At 46.7% G+C, this 19,137-nt stretch overlaps 2 protein-coding genes across 8 annotated transcripts in view; one reads left to right on the top strand and one right to left on the bottom strand.

Annotated features, from left to right (window-relative positions):
- Window positions 1–171: 171 nt before the first annotated feature.
- Window positions 172–14,453, top strand: AAMDC (adipogenesis associated Mth938 domain containing). Of its 4 annotated transcripts, XM_051608814.1 has the most exons (5): window positions 172–219; window positions 4,414–4,564; window positions 9,437–9,532; window positions 10,409–10,498; window positions 10,769–10,852. In XM_051608814.1, the coding sequence occupies exons 2-4, from the start codon at window positions 4,433–4,435 to the stop codon at window positions 10,469–10,471; spliced, it is 291 nt and encodes a 96-aa protein (XP_051464774.1). In that variant the 5' UTR covers window positions 172–219; window positions 4,414–4,432; the 3' UTR covers window positions 10,472–10,498; window positions 10,769–10,852. The 4 variants fall into 4 exon arrangements, with proteins under 4 accessions (XP_051464774.1, XP_051464772.1, XP_051464773.1 ...); XM_051608812.1 differs by lacking the exon at window positions 10,409–10,498 and having other exon boundaries at window positions 10,769–14,453; XM_051608813.1 differs by lacking the exons at window positions 172–219; window positions 10,409–10,498 and adding an exon at window positions 804–818 and having other exon boundaries at window positions 10,769–14,453.
- A 1,380-nt stretch (window positions 14,454–15,833) lies between these two features.
- Window positions 15,834–19,137, bottom strand: part of LOC127380135 (integrator complex subunit 4) — a 47,952-nt gene continuing 44,648 nt past the window's right edge. For all 4 annotated transcript variants that reach the window (XM_051608668.1, XM_051608666.1, XM_051608667.1 and 1 more), the window contains one exon: window positions 15,834–17,382. In XM_051608668.1, coding sequence (XP_051464628.1) covers window positions 17,189–17,382 — 194 coding nt within the window. In that variant the 3' untranslated portion in view covers window positions 15,834–17,188. The remainder of the gene's footprint in view (window positions 17,383–19,137) is intronic.

A 19,137-nucleotide genomic window follows, 5' to 3' on the forward strand; every position in this document is an offset into this window, starting at 1 on the left:
GCGTGCGGCCCGGGGAATGACAACAAGGCGGGGGGGCGGGGTTATCCGCCGCGGGGGGGCGGGGATTGGCGGGCGGCCCGGCCAATCGGAGAGGGAAGGGGGCGGGGCGGGAGGGGAGCGTTGGCCAATGAGAAGGCAGGAGGGCGCTCCCGCCCCTTGGCTTGTGGGGGGGGGGAGAGGGGGGAGGCTGCGGCCGGCGGGGCGGGGGCGCGTGCGGCGGTGAGTGCGGGACCGGCCTGAGGGCCTGAGGGGGGACAGGGCCTGAGGGGGGACAGGGCCTGAGGGGGGACCGGCCTGAGGGGGGACAGGGCCTGAGGGGGGACCGGCCTGAGGGGGGACAGGGCCTGAGGGGGGTGAGGGGGGACAGGGCCTGAGGGGGGACAGGGCCTGAGGGGGGACCGGCCTGAGGGGGGACCGGCCTGAGGGGCCTGAGGGGGGACAGGGCCTGAGGGGGGACAGGGCCTGAGGGGGGAGAGGGGGGACAGGGCCTGAGGGGGGACAGGGCCTGAGGGGGGTGAGGGGGGACAGGGCCTGTGTGCGGGACAGGGCCTGAGGGGCCTGTGTGCGGGACCGGCCTGAGGGGGGTGAGGTGGGACAGGGCCTGTGTGCGGGACAGGGTCTGAGGGGGGACCTGTCTGAGTGCGGGACGGGCCTGAGGGGGGACAGGGCCTGAGTGCGGGACCGGCCTGAGGGGGGTGAGGCGGGACAGGGCCTGAGTGCGGGACAGGACGGGCCTGAGTGCGGGACCGGCCTGAGGGGGGACAGGGCCTGAGGGGGTGAGGCGGGACAGGGCTTGAGTGCGGGACCGGCCTGAGGGGGCGAGGCGGGACAGGACCTGAGTGCGCGACAGGGTCTGAGGAGGGCGAGGCGGGACAGGGCTTGAGTGCGGGACAGGCGGGGCCGGCAGCGGGGGACAGGCTGGGCGGCTCGGCTGGGTTCAGTTCAGCCAGGTTCGGTTGGGTTCCCGGGCAGCTCCCGTCCCGGCCGCGCTGAGGGGCGAGGCGGCGGAGTCCTGGGGAGCGTCACGGCTTGTTTGGGGCGGGGGGGGCTCGGGGGCTGTGTCCCCCGCCTCCCTCTGGTCCCGCCGGCCTTCCGTGTGCTCGCCGTTGAGCACCCCCCTGTGCGATGCTTCTCTCGGTTCTCTCTCCTTTCCTCCTTCACCGCCTCTTCTTTGGTCCGTTCCAGTGTGAGATGTCCCTGCTTATTGTAGGGGGGTTGGAGTAGGTGACCCTTAGAGGTCCCTTCCAACCCAGGACATTCTGTGATTCCTTTAAAAACGCCGTCCTCCCCCTCCTCTTACAAGCACCCTCCCTCACCTCCCCCAGTGACTCACCTTTCTCACCTCCTCAGCAAAATCCGACGACCCGAGTTCCCAAAAAACGTTTTCCTACTTCTGAAACTTGACACTCCCCCCCCCCTCCCTGCCCACTTCATTTCCGCTCAGCCTGTCCTTTTTGCTGTCAGGTTTTATATCCTGACCTGCTCTTGTAGCTGCTGCATCCCATCAGGAATTGCATCAACCCCATGGAAGTCACCCCCCTTCACCTGCTGACCCCACTTCCAGGCACTGCTGGGGAACTGCATCATCTTCTGATACCTCACAGGAGTTTTTCTTCTGCCTGAAGCCTGACATACCCCAATTGACTGTTTCACCTTTGTCCTCTTTGATCTCAGGTTGCACCTTGGATTTTACAAAACGTTATTTCCTTCTGCAGCCTCTTAATAAAATATTCTCTGGCTCTTGTTCACCTCTTTTATTCTGTTTGTTCCTGGTGGGTGCTACTCTGAAGAAACATTTACCTTCACAGAGGATGGGTGTGCTGGCAATTTAAAAATCCTCCTACTTGAGCTTTGATCTCAAATTCCTTACTTTTAAAATTATTTTACTAATTTATATTTTTATTATTTATTTATTTTTAATTCTGCCATCCTTAGCAACTACTTCATTTCTTTCTTTCAGTGTAGTCTCCTTGTATCAACTTTTATTTTGCCTCCTTTTTAAGCTTTTTCTGCTTCCTTTATTTCCTGTGGTTTTTAAACTCATAACCTTGCTTATAGGTTCCTGAACCCATTTCTCCTTATCTCTTTGTGTTTGGACTAGTGCAATTTACAGAACTTGCTGTTTTAGTTTTTACTTGTGAGTTGTATAGTTCATGGTCTCTCTTGATCTCAAGTGGTGCTGTATATTTTGGTACTGGATGTTTGTCACAGTGAATAATTTTTTAAAAAGACAACTTGTTTGGGACATATTTTCCTGCTGATTGGTAACTGGACCCTGCTTTACATCAAGAATGTCCAGAGTTCCTCTTTAAAAGTTCATTCTTACTCCAATTTAATACACTTTTATTAATTCAAATAACCGTAACTTACTGATATTTTTTGGCAGTGTTATGGGAAATCATTTTAGATTACAGGCTTTTATTAATGGCTTTTAAGTTTTTTCTCTTTGTTTCTGCTGCTTCCTCATTTTTGGGCTGTTTGGAGAGGATACTGTGGAACCCTAATCTTGAATTTGCTCTCCCATTTGCAGTTTGTCCCTGTTTGATTATACAGCCCCAGCTTTGTGATCCTATTTGGATTGGGAAATATGATATTCCTGATCATTTTATTGTTCATTCACTTCTCTCTAACCTCCAGGTCTCTTTCCTCTCAAAACCAGCACAGGCAAAAATTGTTTTCATTCTTCAGAACCAGGTTTGAGGTGATTTTGATTATTTGATTCTTTGATTATGGTGGATTCCATTCTGCTGGGACCACTGCTGGTCATTTCTTCTGCTGTAATCTCCCTTCATGCAGATTTTTTTGAAAAGTAGTCTTAGAAACCTGTGTTTGAATCCATTAAATTGTGGATAGGTCATGAAAGGATCTAGAATCTATGAGTCCAGGCAAGTTTCTCTCCCCTGAAGCTGCTTGCCTGGCTTCCTATTTGGCAGGGCATGTGTGCCACTAACTTCATGGAGGAGCAAGAAGGACAAGACTTGCCCTGTTGCTGTGTGGAAGGAGCAGCTCTGGCAGCCCAGTTCTGTGCCAGATCCTAAGTAATGCAGTTGTGGCTTCATGCACTGTTTGAAGTGAGACACTGGGATCTGCTCCTGGCAACTGGAAAAGAGCATGTCCTGTCTGGCCGTGCTGTGGTTTGCTGGAGCACGTGCAAGACAGGAAGGGGGGAAGCCTGGGATTCCAAGGGTTTTTCTTTTCTGAGCACTCTTTCTTTAATTCATGCTGCCAGGGTTCCTGTGATCAAGCTGTTGTTGTTTTGTTGTTTTTTTTTTCCTGGTGAATTTGAACAATTAAAAAAACAAAGGATGAGAAACTGTGTATCTGGAAGGATCCACCACTGAGGTTTTGTGGGTCAGCCAGGAGTGGAGTTCTCTAACTGCAGAAACAAGCAGCTTTCTTTGAGATGTGGATTTTGGACCATCCTCTTCCTTCTGAACTGGAAAGGCAGAAAGCAGACTCTACCCTTGAGCTGTGTCAGGAGTTGTCCAACACATTTCCAGGGTATCCTTGTGTGATTCCTTTCTTCTCAGCTCCCAAAATCTCTTCCAGCTTGAGGAAGGTGAGGGACCAGCCATAAGCTGGAGTGCTCCAATTCCAGGCAACAGACATCAGAGAAAGATGCCAATGGTTGGCTGCTAGGGAAAATAAGGAGAAAACAAGCAGAGATTTAGAAAACATGACTGAAGGGAAGAGAACTCAATCTAAAAGAAAGGAAAAAAAACCTTAAGTCCTCAGGAAAACAAAAGATGGTGGAAAAGACCAAGATGAAGCAGTTCTCCTTGTCCACAACAGAGAGAATTAGAAATAATGGGTTTAAGTTGAAATAATTAAGATTGAGGTCAGACATTAGAAATATCATTTGGGTGTTTAGCTACACAGGGAGATTTGGCTTCTGTGGGAAGTGACTAGGGAGAGAAAGCTTTAGGTCTCTGAAAGTCTTGATTGCTCTAGGAATATGGCAATGCCATAGGTTTGTTCATGGCTTTTCTGTTGGGTTGGTTTGCTTGGAGTGTTTTTTTAACCTCACTTACTGTTTTTAATTAGTAAGGCAGCCAAAGAAACAGTGTATCTCCCAGGTCTTTTAGGAGATCATTGTCTTTGTTGAACGTTTTAGGGAGAAGATGAAAATGCTGATGTGAGAGGATATTCTGGGACCTGATCCCTCCTGCTAGTTTTAAAAGTTGAGCACCCAGTCCTTGTGCAGATTTAGCACATACAATGATTTGCCCAAAATCTTGCACAAAATCCCCAGGAGGACTGGTAATTCAGCAAGTCTGCTGGTCTTCAGTTTGCTTGTCACAAAATCAGATGGATAAAGTCTGTAATAGTGTTTCCTTCCCATCTTCTTGGGGCAAAGACAGAATTTTATTCATGTGTTAGCCTGATGTTATGTGTTAAATATCCTTTTTCCAGACTTTGGTTCAACTTTGTGATGTCTTCCCCTGAAATTGCTTCCCTTTCTTGGGGTCAGATGAAGGTGAAAGGCTGTTCCACGACTTACAAGGACTGCAAAGTGTGGCCAGGAGGAAGCAGAACCTGGGACTGGCGAGAGACTGGGACTAATGTAAGTTTGCTCTTTACTCTCCAACCTGCATTTTAAACAGGACTCTGAAAATGGTCCAGAGAAGAATTGTTAAAGCTCCAGTCAGAAATTCAGTGAGCTGCCTTTTGTGTTCATCTAACTGCTAGATTTTTCCTCAGTGTGTGTTTCAGAAGTGACTGAGGGTGGAGGACTGCAGAGATACCAGGTCCTTTGGGTGACAGGGTGTGGTGACTCTTGCCATCAGTCCTCACAGCAACCCTGACCAGACCACTCTCACATACCTTAGACCTCTCAAGCAGCACTCTTGAGTTTGATGAAGAGTGCAGTTGTCATAAGGTGCTGGTAACAACCTTTTTTTCAGACTGTAAACAAAAGTTGTCTTGAGCCAGAGAGGGAAAAAAAAGTTATGGGAAGTGAAAAGAAATCAACAGTAACTGACCTTATGTCTTGGAAGACAACAGTGCATGTGTTTTACTTTATAGCCTTTTACTTGGGGTCCCTTGTACTTATTTCACAGGAAAAATATGCATATGCAGTGTCAGATGCTCTAGTTTCTCTGTGAAAAGCTCACAGTCTGGCTAACCAGACAAGGGCTTCTCTTGGTAGCCATATCCTAAAAGCTTGCTCTCCCAGTTTTTAAACTTTCATAGAATCATGCTGTCAGAATTGTGTAAAACTAGATGGAATAGTATTGACATTCCACATTTAGAAGCAGCATAATGTCTCTTGCATTAGGAACCTGCTGGTTAATTCTCCCCCCCATGAAGGCTATAGCTGTAGTGGCCAGAAAAAAAATAATAAATATCATAGAATCATAGGGGTTGGAAGGGACCTCTGAAGATCATTGATTCCAACCCCTTTGCTGCAGCAGGAACACTCGGGGACCAGAATCACAGAATCTTAGGGGTTGAAAGGGACCTCAAAAGGTCATCCAGTCCAACCCCCTGCCAGGCAGGATCACCTAGAGCACATCACACAGGAATGTGTCCAGGTGGGTCTTGAAAGTCTCCAGAGAAGGAGGCTCCACAGCCTCTCTGGGCAGCCTGTCCCAGGGCTCTGTCACCCTCACAGGAAAGTGAAAGAAGTTTCTCCTCATGTTGTGTTGTCACTTGGTGCAGTTTCCCCTTGTCCTGTCACAGGCACCACTGAAAAGAGACTGGCCCCTTCTTGACACCCACCCTGCAGATATTTATAGACACTAATAAGTTCCCCTCTCAGTCTTCTCTTCTCCAGACTAAACAGCCCCAGGTCTCTCAGCCTTTCCCCATATGACAGATGTTCCAGACCCTTCATCATCCTTGTAGTTTCCATTGGACTCTTTCCAGCATATCCCTGTCCCTCTTGAACTGGGGAGCCCAGAACTGGACACAATACTCCAGGTGTGGTCTCACTAGGGAAGAGCAGAGGGGGAGGAGAACCTCCCTGCACCTGCTAGACACAGCGTTTTGACATAACCAAAGGGCAGAACCTTTGGTTTTGTACCTTCATCTCTAATCTTGGGGTAACAGAGTTGTCAGAGTTCAGTTTATATGGACTATATGATGCCAGGAGAAAGGTAGTGCTGTCATGCACAGGTATCTGTACACTACAGGGTGAAAGATAGCTGTGTATGTGACTTTTCCTTAAAAATATTTCAAGTATGGACTGATCATAAAAAATGAAGTTTACTGTTTGGGTGGGATGGTTTGTGTGGTGTGGGATGTCGCTTTTGTTTGTTTGACAATATTGTTCTCCTGGTTTATGTGCACATATGACTGGAGAAGCAGAACACTATCTGAAGAATTCCAAGCTCAATCATCCTGACACTCATTCTGACCACTTTGGTTTCAAATTATAACCACCTACCAGCATTTAAGAGGCCACGCTTGCATTTTAAAGTTTGAAACAATGGATGTTTTCAGGTGACAGGTAAAAGCTCCAAGTCCATAAAAATTCTTAGAGAAGTCCTCCCAGCTGAAACAAGGAGTCTATGTTACAGTAAAATCAGAGGAAGGGGAAAAAAATGGGTTATTTGGAGAGGTAGGTTTTCTGGCATCTTTTTTATATCATCAGGAAGTAAAAAATACTATTTAGGATTTGCCTTATGTAGGTCACTTTTAAAGATCCTGCTTTAGGTCAGTTCTGTCCCCTTTGCAGCTGTAAGGAGTTAGGTGACTTGCTTTAAAAGTGAGTAACCAGCAAGAAATGTGAGAAGAGAACTGAGCTTTCCTGGACTGCATCTCCAGCTCTAGAAGAACAGTGAAAAAGTTCATCCAGTCAGCACTGGAAATAGTAGGATTCACCAGGTGTATTTTCTGCATCTTTCAGGCTACAGAGTGCCTGCTTGCTTTGAGTATGTTCTTCCTGAGGGTAGGTGGAGCTGATGTTTGGGACATGAGCAGTTGCTGGTCATGTCCCACACTCTAGTTGGAAATAAATGGCTTCCTTTCCTTCTCTGCTATCAGCCTTCTGTCTTGTATGTAGCTCTTCCATCAGGAAAATGGTACAACTGGCTTTGCAAGGTTCTGTAACCAAGCACAGGTTGTTCTGATGGCCTTTACCCTTGGGGACAGAAGGCAGCCTCCCTGGCTGGCTGCATTACAGTGCCACCTGCTAACAGGAAAAAAGAAGCAGGAATCCTGAAAGGAAAATCAGAGAACAAAGCACACAAGAAATTCTGCTGCCCTTCCTCTTTCCCTCCAGCTGTGAAATCAGCAATCACACAGTTCTTCCCTCATGTTACATTTCCTTTAATGACAGTGGTTTCCTACAAAACATGTGGAAGCCTGTGCATCAAAAGGTTGTGTGTAACCAGAGAAGTTGCTGTTGTTCATGGCTTTCACATCTCAGGGGTACTGATCATATGACAGCAAACCTGCCCCAGCAATCTAATCATTTGAATGGCAATAAACCATACAAGTGCTTTTTGTCTGAGTCTACTTTAAACCCCCCAAAGGAGAAGCATTGCCTCTCCTGTCATAAACACTGACTTGCCATGTTTTGGTCTGAGAAAGCCCTGCATGTTGAAGTGACCTCTGCATTCCAGGTGTGGGTATCACACTGAAATGGACAAAGGGAACACTGCTTGGAGAGCCATAAAGGTGAACCATCTACAGTGCTGAAATTCCAGATAACAACCTGGCTAAAGACTTTCTGGTGGGATAGAGACCTGTTGGAGAGAGTCCAGAGAAGGGCCATGAAGATGATCCAAGGGCTGGAGCAGCTCTGCTCTGGAGACAGGCTGGGAGAGTTGGGGTGTTCAGCCTGGAGAAGAAAAGGCTCCAGGAAGACTTCAGAGCACCTTCCAGTGCCTGAAGGGGCTCCAGAAAAGCTGGGGAGGAGCTTTTCACCAGAGAGGGCAGTCATAGGACAAGGAGTAATGGTTTTAAACTGAAAGAGGTGAGATTGAGGTCAGACATCAGGAAGAAGTTCTTCCCCATGAGGGCAGGAAGGCACTGGAACAGGTTGCCCGGGGAGGTTGTGGCTGCCCCCTCCCTGGAGGGGCTCAAGGGCAGGTTGGATGAGGCTTGTGCAGCCTGGGCTGGTGGGAGGTGTCCCTGCTCACAGCAGGGAGGTTGGAACCTGATGATCTTTAAGGTCCCTTCCAATCTCAACCATTCTATGATTCTATGATATGTTTAATCCACCCACTGGAAGTGACACTCTACTGTAGGTTTCCCTCACCTGCAACTTCAGGAGCTACTGTGGTCATTTCATCTTGAAAGTCTTGCCCTGTCCACCAAACTAAAGCATCAACAGGGCTGAGAGGAGAACTTTGACGCCCTGGGAGAAGCTGCACCATCAGCTGCTGATGACTTGGGCAGGGGAAGAAGAGAAGAGGAGCCAAGGACATCAGAGAGTAAAACTGACAAACTGATGGTGCAGCAGAAGCCAGTTGTTAAGCTCATGCTTTGACCTTAATTCATTGGAAGACTGCAGTATTTTCTGGAAGCATAGGGGGTAAACCATAAAAATAACATTCTCCAGAAGTTCACCATGGCATTTCCTACTTCAAGGAAGAAACTCATCTCAGTCCTCTAAAAGCACTTAAGAATCTTAAAAAAAACAACAAAGCAATGTATTTATGCTTAAAAAAAAGGCACACCACAGAGGGGCCAAATTCTAGCCAGAGGTTGTACAGTGTCTTACTCTTGGCCATGTAGAGATACATTGAAATTGAGTCTGGGGAGAGAACTAGTGTGACATAATAATGTTTTATGTTTACTTTATAGGTGTATTTGTGGATCTGTGTGTTTAAAACATAGTAAATTGATATAATTCCTTAAAAACTCAATCAACATGCTGTGGAAGTTCTTCTTTTTCCCTTCAAGGAGTTTAATTTTAAATACTCCTTTCTCAAAATTCAGAATAGTGCAGAAGTTGAAACTGTCAACTCAAATGAAGCCAACCACTATGGTTCAGTCCTCTCCACTCAATGAGATTTGCAAAGTAAACAGGGAAAGAATTTAATAATTTTAATTATTTGAGGAGGTCTTTGTAATTGAAGCGAGTAAACTTTGGCTTACCACAGTCTTTATTACAAGATGATGTTGTTCATTTGAAAACAAATGTCACAATGTTGCAATTTATTGATTTGACTTTAACTTTTAGTATTTATAAAAGGCTTGCTGTTAGACAGATGTTTTAGAAGTGTGTAGGGCATCTTTTAATTAACTGATTAATAAATAATAATATTGCCATCAGTTGATTAATTATTATCTTTCATCTGCACATAAAATACCTTTTTTAATTACCAGTGTTATCTACTGTGTGTATGCTGAAAAGGGGGTTGTATTACATTTTGGTGCTGCTAATTTACCCTGCTGCTCTGTGGACAGTTTCAAAACATACTGAGGAAGCTGTCCTGGTTGCTGCTGTCAGTACAGACTGTTATTTTCCTCCCCTGACACTTAGCATTCTCCAGGAGTGCAACCAGCTGACCTTGAAGAAGTTGTCAAGAAGGGTGTCAAAACCATGGTGATTGGTCGTGGCATGAGTGAGGCTTTGCAGGTAGGTTTTTGTTCCATGATAAACATAAACTAGAACTGTTTTCTTTCTTCCTCTGATTGGGGGGGGGGGTGGGGAAAAATCCATTTAAACTGAAAGAGGGAAGATTCAGGTCAGACATGAGAAGAAATTCTTCCCCATGAGGGTAGGAAGGCACTGGAACAGGTTGCCCAGGGAGGCTGTGGCTGCCCCCTCCCTGGAGGTGTTCAAGGGCAGGTTGGATGAGGCTTGTGCAGCCTGGGCTGGTGGGAGGTGTCCCTGCTCATAGCAGAAGGTTGGAACCTGATGGTCTTTAAGGTCCCTTCCAACCTTCACCATTCTGTGATTCCATTATTTACTAAGAGGGGAAAAAATTCAGGATGCTGAATCTGCATGACTGAGCTCCTGCCAAGAGCCCCTCTCCTCCTGCAAGAAACATGATTTGAGGTCCTCTGTATTAGCATCCATATCAAACAGTAAAAAGGTTTGTGTTCTGCCATTAAATTTAAACATGGAACATTTTTTTACAGTGTTATTATCATAGAGTGATAGAATGGTGAAGGTTGGAAGGGACCTTGAAGATCTTCAGGTTCCAACCCCCCTCCCACCAGCCCAGGCTGCACAAGCCTCATCCAACCTGCCCTTCAACACCTCCAGGGAGGGGGCAGCCACAACCTCCCTGGGCAACCTGTTCCAGTGCCTTCCTACCCTCATGGGGAAGAATTTCTTCTTGATGTCTAACCTAAATCTCCCCTCTCTCAGTTTAAAACCATCACCCCTTGTCCTATCACTGCTCTCTCTGGTGAAAAGCCCCTCCCACTTAGAATAGGTTATGAACCAGGTCTCCAGCCTGCTCTAAGTACTTTGATAATTAGGCTTTTTTGTTACTGATGTTGGCAGGGTGTCATTTCAGCAGAGAAACCAGCCACAGACAGCTCAGAAGTGCTGAGCTTCACTTCATGAGAAGCAATTCTTTAGCTTTTTGGTGAGGTGAGTGCTACCTTATTTAGATTCATTATCTTTAGCTCCAGTTCTGTTTATTTTTGTAAGGAAAAGGCTGCATTTTAAATGTGTTAAGGAGAGATGGGAGATGTGTATATAAAAACAGCTTTACTGCAGAGAAATAAAGTCAATCTTAGAAATACCTGAGCATATTATCTACTAACATAAGGCATCAGTACCTGTTTTTCTTTAAGTCTGTGAGTGTGAAGAGGAAAATACTCTAATACTTGCTCTTCCCATTTCCTTTTCTCTTCTGAGGTTCCACCATCTACCGTGGAGTATCTGAAGAAGAACGGGGTTGACGTGTTGGTCCTGCAGACAGAGAAGGCTGTGGCAGAGTACAATGCCCTGGCTGCTCAGGGTGTCAAAGTGGGGGGAGTTTTCCATTCAACCTGTTGAAGTGTTGCAGCTCAGAGTGCCCTCCCTGGCCCACACCTCTCTGCTGCATCAGGTTACAGCCCAGCTTGGGCCTACAAGCCAGAGCATTTGTGCCCTGCAATCCAAAAGGGAAGGAGACTTTATTAGTTCGGGATTTAAACAGAGTGCTCACAAAATCATTTCAATATAGAACTGTTTCCATGCATTCTTGAGGTTGGCCTAGTTTTCCTCTGAAGACTGTCTGTGTTCTGGGTACTTTTAACCTGTTGGCTAAATTAAGATACTAGGTTGTGAGTCCTTTTATTAGGAGATGGCCTGAAGTTGCATGATTTGCTATTGAAATGCAGACATAAAAGATTTGAGGAGCACAATCAAGCATTGGGTATGAAGCAGTGGCAAAGAAGGACTTCACCACCACTCTATAAAGAATTTAAGAATAAAATAAATTATTAAGCGAACCCAGAACATACAACTTTGCACTCCAGCTGGTGCCTTCAGTCGAGATATTGGCTACACAGATCTGTGAGGATACAAGAACATCACATGATTTAGCACTTTTAAAGTTTACAGTGAACCTGGAGAATGGAATAATAATAAAAAAAAATCTACAGGGAATAAACAAAATTGGGGCCTTAAAGAATTTTCCTGTTCATTGTGAACTGTGAGGACTGAGTTGTGCAATACAGATCTCTTCAAAAAGTCTCTACGTGCTTAAAGTCATCAGATTTGTCACAAAAGTAGAGTTTGCAACACAAAATGTTAGGAAATCAGTCCAAATTGCTGCTGGCAAACTGGGGATGGATGTGGGAATTCTCACTGGTCATCATCCTTTATCTGATGATTTAAACCTTGTGCCAACAAGTGTATTTATTACACTGAAAGCTGGAGAAGTGAGATAGTTGCTGTTCTTGGTGGGCTTCTGTTACTGGTACCAGTTTCAGTGAGCTACAGCAGGCTCACTGGATCTGGGATCTGGTTCTGGATCTGTGCATGGTGAGTGTGTTAGGGAAAGTCCAAAGCTGGGCTGTGCAAGCTCTGGGGCACACAGAGCAATCCTAGGGGTAGCAGAGGGGGCTTAGATTGCTCTGAGAAGGCAACAGCTTTCCCAAGACCTACAAATAACCCTTCAGAAAATACCACCTTCTTGTTCTGTTTATTTTGATGTAGTAATAACTGAAATATTTGAATCTGATAAAATACAGTGTGGTGTAAGAGCAAAGGGAAAGTGAACACTTGAAAGTCTGAGCCTGCAGTCTCCTCAGTGGAGCAATGTTTTCTGTGAGTGTAGCAATAATATTTGAGGCAACGTCTTATCTAAACCAGCAAGAGCTGCCTCTCCTGCTGCAGCTGTGTGCTCTGACACAGCAGCCAGGATCTTGCTGGTCATAATTGCTGGGACATTATTTCAGCTCATTTGCATGGTGAGAAGCAGAAGGCGACCCACTGACCCGGAAGGCTGTGTCATCCCACAGGAGCACCAGTAGAACCAGTTCCTACCAATCCACAGAGTGTGGAGACTTCTTGCATTCAATGTTGTTACGCTGTAGCAGAGGGGGTTTGATTCTTTTGATCACAGTCGTGTCTTGGCCTTAGTTCATGAGGTTTTTGGACCTGGAGGCAGCCTAGAGTAGGAAGAGGCTTCATAAGGCTTGTACTGAGAGGACAATCCTGGTTTCCTAAGTGCTGCAGTACATGTTGGAAGGATCTGAGCAACCACCTGATCTTTCACCACCAGGTTTTTGGTTTATGTTGTTCTATTTTCGTAATAATGATGAAGCCACATTCAACAAAACTGCTCAGCCCAGGCCCTGCACTGGAGACAAAACACGGTGGGTTCCTTGCGCTGCTGCTGCGTGTTTTGTCCTCCCAAAAAGCAGGAGAGGGGTGGAGCCAGTTTTGCCAGGTGACTTCCAGAGGTGGGTCCTACCCGGCTTTGTGCTGCAGCCTCTTAATTGTTCCTTTCGTTTGGCAGCCTGTAGGACACAGAAGGTTCCACTCACAGAACGGGGAGCTGCAGCCTGCAGAGAAACCAGTTTCCCTTTTGAAAGGTAAAGCACTTAAGTTCTGCTACCCTCACTCCAACGTTTTGGTGTCAACGAGGGGATAATCTGCTGCAAGTCTTTTCCCATCCCTATTTGCTGTTCCTGCCCTGGTCACAGCTTCCTGAAGTCAGCTTTGTCAGTTCCCACACAAGTGGCTGGTCCACTTGGGCTGCTCCAGTCACCGACAGCCCAGTTTTCCTCCTTGGTGCCTGAAATGACTTTGCTGCATGGTGGGAACAGCTGGGACTGATTCATCAAAAAGAAAATATTCACCCAGAGCTCAAAGCTTCATTAAATCGCTGCTTTCAGCCAGAGCCAGAAATAAATTGTTAAAATTATCAGGCTCATCACCCAAATCATGGGAATGCACTTTTGCAGGGCAGGATTTCTCCCCCCCCACACATTTCTCTGCCTCTCACCAGGGACTCGCTCTCCCAGTGGGCAGTGAACCCCTCACCCCAGGCTCTGATGAAAGCAGAGCCAGGCTGGGCTGGTTGCCAGGAGGATTCCACCCAACTGGGCTCGTCCCCAGCCCTTATCTTTGTGGAGCAGCACATGTGAGCTGGCAGCCAGGGGGGGACAGGCCACAGAACAGCTCACAGACACACCAAAGCAACACGAGCAGCCTTTCTCAGGGACACCAGGCAGCCTTTGTGCAAAGCCTCGTGGCTTGGAGCTTCCTGACTTGAAGTCCCCCCTTCACACTGTGTTGTTACCAAGATGAAAAGTAGAAAGGCAGCCAGCTCCCCAATTCCTGGTGCTTGCTGGCAACAGACTGGAGAGAAATGAGATTAAAATAGTGATGGTATCACTGGCCTGGTCAGAAGAATTGAGGAATTGTGAGGAAAGGCTGAGAGAGCTGGGTCTGTTGAGCCTGGAGAAGAGAGGAGGGATCTCTCCAATGCTTATAAATATGTAAGGGGGTGTCAGAAGGATGGGACTCTTCTCAGTGGTGTCCAGTGACAGGACAAGGGGAAATGGTCACAAATGGGAATATGGGAGGTTCAACCTCAACATAAGAAAGAACTTCTTTACTGTCAGGGTTACAGAGCCCTGGGACAGGCTGCCCAGAGAGGTTGTGGAGTCTCCATCCCTGGAGACGTTCCAACCCTACCTGGACGTATTCCTGTGGGATCTGCTCTAAGGGATCCTGCCCTAGCAGGGGGTTGGACCAGATGATCTCCAGAGGTCCCTTCCAACCCCAACCATTCTGTGTGTGAGAAGCCAAACAAGGAAGACAGGCATCCAGAGGTGACCCATCTCCATGAGCTGGAACCCAAGATGATGGCGTATGGTCCCGATTTAAACGCATGCCCAGTTCTTTCATCTTCCCAAGAACTTGCTTTGCATTTCTGCAGTGAGTCCATCTACCCACTTCATTTTTCTGTACATTTTAAAGCAAGAGATGTGAAAGTCACACCAGGTTTGAGTAAGTATCTCATAAGCTTCAAACTTTGTGCCCAATACACTTATGCATTGTTTTAAGGGTTCTTGACTTAATAAATGCATCATTTGTTAGCAAAGTTCTAAGAATTGGCCTCATGAATTTCAGTGGACCTGAACAAGCTGATTATGAATTTCCCATCGAAGCACTCAGAGCCAGGCTTCCCCCACACACAGAGGCCACTTGTAATTAAAGCTGAAAAGTTAATGGCAAATAGGCCAACACATTTTGAAACCACTAATTACACCCTTTTTTTCTGAGAGTTCAGCCTTTTCCTCTCTGCCAGATCGACCCTCTAACCTTACGCCCAACTAGGAGGTGAACCACACGGGGCAGCAGTGAGGGGTGTCTGAACATGGGTGGGGTTTAGCAAATTGTTTGCCCTTGCTTCTTGCTCCATCTCCCTGTGGCTGCAGCTCTGCCCTGGCACCGTGTTCTTCCACCTGCAAACAGCTGAGGGACCAGAATCTCCCCATAGTTGGGTGATGGTGATCTGAAGGCCTCTGTTCCCTCTCCAACAGAAATCACAGAACACCAGGCTAGAAAGGACCTCAAGGATCATCTGGTCCAACCTTTTTAGGCAATGAAAGATGCAAATTATCTTTGTCCATGAGTACAGCCCCTTTTTCTTTTCATTCTGAGATTAATCATCTTTTAGGCTGTTGCAGTGCAGGAGTCCAGCACTCAGCCTAAATGAAAGGACAAGTGGTGAACAGCTAGAGATGCAAGCAGGAAAATGGGGCATTCAGCCCTGACCAGGCCTTCCCTCAGCCCCTGGCTCTGCTCTGCCTACCAAAGCATCAGTCCTGGCCTGCAGAGTATGGGCACCACTTCATCACAAGTCTTTATTGGGATGACAAGCTGCAGAAATCCTGGTGAAGAGTAAAACAGAGACAGGAGGAAAAAAGTCTCTAACAAGGTACAACTCATCAAGTATCCACCAGGCCACAGCTTCCTAAGAGAACTTACTGTGAGAGTGACAGAGGCCTGGGACAGGCTGCCCAGAGAGGTTGTGGAGTCTCCTTCTCTGGAGACATTCAAAACCCATCATGTTCCCATGGGCTCTACTGTAGGTGATCCTGCTCTAGCAGGAGGGTTGGACTAGATGATCTTCAGAGGTCCCTTCCAACCCTGATGACTCTACAACCACCTACATCCCTCAACTGAAGGTGCCCAAGAGAAGCCAGATGGTAACAATCTGGCTGTTAGACATACAGGAGGTTTTCAAAGCTGTGCCCTCAAGGTGAAACACCAGAAAGCAGTTTAGAGCAGCAGCACTAAAAAAGGAGTTTTAATTCCAGAATACCTAGAGCAGCCTAACTGGTTTACAGTTATGAGCCTTCAGATAACAACCTGTCAGTGCTAAAAAGTAAGTATCACAAAACACTTGCAGGAATCTCTTACGAGCCCAAGACCACGTGGGCATGTGTGTTCACTCATTGAATGAAGAGGAAACAGATTAGCATGAATTTTTCCAATTTTATTCTAGGAAAGCACATAAGGATCTTGTGTCAATATTTACACTGATCTCTGGACACTTTTGTTTTTACATTTGGTTTATGAACACTGGTAACATTTGGCTGCTGCAATACAAGATTTTTTGGCTCCTAGAAATTCCTACCAAAGGATTGTTACAAATCACAGGAGGTTCCTCAGCCTGCTGAAGCCTTGCACAGACACCCTTTCCAGCAGGAATGCCAGAAGGATCATGTTTGCAGGAAGTTCCTGTCCCTCTGTACTCCCAGATCACCTGCTGAGGGGAACATGGACAAGCTGTCTCACTGCTGCTTAACTGGGAGCACGTTTGGCTACTTCAGCTGATCAGAAAGGCTTTGCCAAAACTGCTGCTGAATTGAAAAACTAACCAGATTTTCTCATCTCAGTCAGATTGGTTGAGGCCAAGCTCACCACGCAGAAACAGATTCTGTAAAACTTAGTGGGATGGGGTTAGTTGATTTTCCAACCCCTTGTATTTAATCCCATGGCTCCTAAAGGGACAGAAATGCTCAACAGGAGAGTCGGGTTACAATTCAGAGATGACTCCCTGTAAGTAAACAAACTAAAGAAGTAACACACTGTTTTGTAGGTGTAACTCAATGAAACTTCCACATCCTGCCAGCTGAAGTTCTGCTGCTTGCACCAACGGGTTCCTCCTCCTCCAACACCCCAAGATGGGCAACCTGTGCCCTCCCCAAAACTGCACCAGCTTCAGTGCAGCTGGACAGGATGTAAACACACTCAGGATTTGGCTGACAGCAAGAGGCAACTGACTCTGACGTGGAGTTCCTACACAAGAACACCAGTATTTCTTTTCACATTAAGAATTTAGGTACCAAAACACAAGTTTTAGACATTAAAAAAACCCACCCAAGAACCCAACAACCCCCTCTCCCCCAACTCCTTAGCTTCAGAGTACTGTAAAAATAACATTGGCTTATGTGCCTCAGTATTTACATAGTAAATAGGTGGCAGAAAACCCAGAGGCCTTGAAAAGAAACTTTTGGTAAGTAAAAACTGAAGACAGGGGCAAATGAAACACGACTGGGAGCTGAGAACTGCCTTGATTTTATTCATTCCATGTAGCAGCACCTGCATTTTCTTCACCCTTCTCTTACCCAGCTGAGTAACTCCCATATTGGTTGACCTGCCTCTTGACAGAGAAGACCAGATGTTCTTCAGCAGCTTTATTTCTATGGTTGACTTCTTTTTTTCTGCAAGTATAAAGCTATTTTGGTTTGGTTCCCTCTCCTGGAACACTGCATTTTGTTTTCATGTCACCAACAATCCCATAAACACATTTTTTAGAGACAGACTTCACCGCCTGGCAGGTTTGGGCATGATATAGACTTTGACAGCTTTGCTGAAGGGAATGGTCCCCTCTATCCCATTTTCCAGTTGTGGGAGAGTCTCCAAGCTCTCACTCCAGGTAGATTTAGGAATTTTAGCAGATGCTTTGCTCCCGTTGGAATTGTAAGCCAGCAGCAACCGCACTTCAATCTGACAGGGCTCTGCAGAGGAAACAAAGAAACAGAACAACCCAAACTTGATGGTCATTGCACAGTGAACAACCAGTGGGGTGGGTGGTTGGTTTCTTCTCTCCAGGAACAGGCAATAGAACAGGAGGAAACGGCCTCAAGTTGTGCCAGGGGAGGCTGAGGTTGGATCTTGGGAACAATTTATCCCTGGCAAGGGTTGTCAGGCCCTGGCCCAGGCTGCCCAGGGCAGGGGGGGAGTCCCCATCCCTGGAGGGGTTTCCAAGCCCTGGAGATGGTGCTGAGGGACATGGGGCAGGGGTGGCCTTGGCAGGGCTGGGGGAAGGGTTGGACTGGATGATCTTTAAGGTCTTTTCTAAACAACATGATTCTGTGATACTATGAAATACTGGGCTTGGCTGGTTTTGCTCCTTACAGGATTTATTTGCCCAGACACTGAATCCCATTTCTGATTCCAGCTTGCTACCTTCAGTTTTTCTTATGGTGCAAATCCATGAAATTCTCTCACGGGTGCTGGGCAAAGCACAGAGCCACTCTGGGCCAACAGGATCCAGTCTGGGGTTTGAAAACACAACTTTGGCCTTTCATTCAGCTGAGCAGCACACTGGACCATATCCCCATCAAAATTTTCCTTTCTAGACTGAGAACCATGATTCCTTTAGGATTTCTGTACGGACTTGCACTGGTTCTGGCTGGAATAAAGTTATTTTTCCTTCCCAGTGGCTCACATGGCACTGCATTTTGGGTTTTTTTTTAATAGAATGGTTTGGGTTGGAAAGGACCTGAAAGATCATCTAGTTCCAAGCCCCCTGCATGGACAGGGACACCTCCCACTAGACCAGGTTGCTCCAAGCCCCATCCAACCTGCCCTTCAACACTGCCAGGGATGGGGCTTCAAGAAGTTCCCTGGGCAACCTGCTCCAGTGTCTTACCACCCTCACACTGCAGAATTTCTTCCTAAGATCTAACCTAAATCTCCCCTCTTCCAATTTCAATCCATTATCCCTTCATGTCCTTCTTGCACTGGGGGCTCCAGAACTGGACAAAGAACTTCAGGTGGGGTCTCATGAGAGCCCAGTAAAGGAGGAGAATTCCCCCCTGTGCTGCAACCCATTAATTTTAAGATGTGATGCCCAGAAGGGCAGTGATGCTCCAGCTGAGACCTCCCCAGCACCAGACAGAACACAATGGGGAAGGACAGAAGACCCAGGGAGAGACAGCAGAACAGAACCCCTTAGGGTCAGACTTCCAGAGCCCTTTCAGTGAACACTGCAGAAGCAGAAATAAAGACTTAGCTCAGCTCCCTCTGGTACAGGATGAACCTTTCAATCCAGATACTTCCAGGTGTAAAAACATCATCATTTTTTCTTATCCAAAACAAAGATCACAGGATGATCAAGTACACCATGGAAGGAGCACATGAAAGAACATGGCACTGAACAAAACTGTTGGTTAAAAATAAATCACCAAATCCTATTAAAATTGTTCAGAAAAAAAAACACCCAGGTTTGAATAAACGTGAAGGGATTAAAAGAAAACAGGACAAAAGGAGCTGCAAACAAATATCCTCTGCTTTTGTTGTTTGAAGTCCACCAGGCAATTACTGAAGCACTTTCATGGGGAGGTGTGAATGCCACCAGGGACTGAAGGGGAATGTTGGAGTCCTTACTGAACTCATCAGAGCTAGAGGGTGTTTTTTTAAGGCATTAAAAGGGTGAAAGTTTAAGCAGCAGTGAAATTCTACTGTTGAGTACACACAGTTCAAAGGTT

The sequence above is a fragment of the Apus apus genome, chromosome 1 (assembly GCF_020740795.1).
Source record: "Apus apus isolate bApuApu2 chromosome 1, bApuApu2.pri.cur, whole genome shotgun sequence".
In the NCBI taxonomy this organism is placed as follows: Eukaryota; Metazoa; Chordata; class Aves; order Apodiformes; family Apodidae; genus Apus; species Apus apus.

Excerpts from the sequence above, each read along its gene's own strand:
- AAMDC (XM_051608811.1), top strand. The coding sequence starts at position 4,385 with ATGTTATGTGTTAAATATCCTTTTTCCAGACTTTGGTTCAACTTTGTG. Across the intron at positions 4,565-9,436 it reads GGCGAGAGACTGGGACTAAT|CATTCTCCAGGAGTGCAACC; the intron begins GTAAGTTTGCTC and ends CCTGACACTTAG. Across the intron at positions 9,533-10,768 it reads GCATGAGTGAGGCTTTGCAG|GTTCCACCATCTACCGTGGA; the intron begins GTAGGTTTTTGT and ends TTCTCTTCTGAG.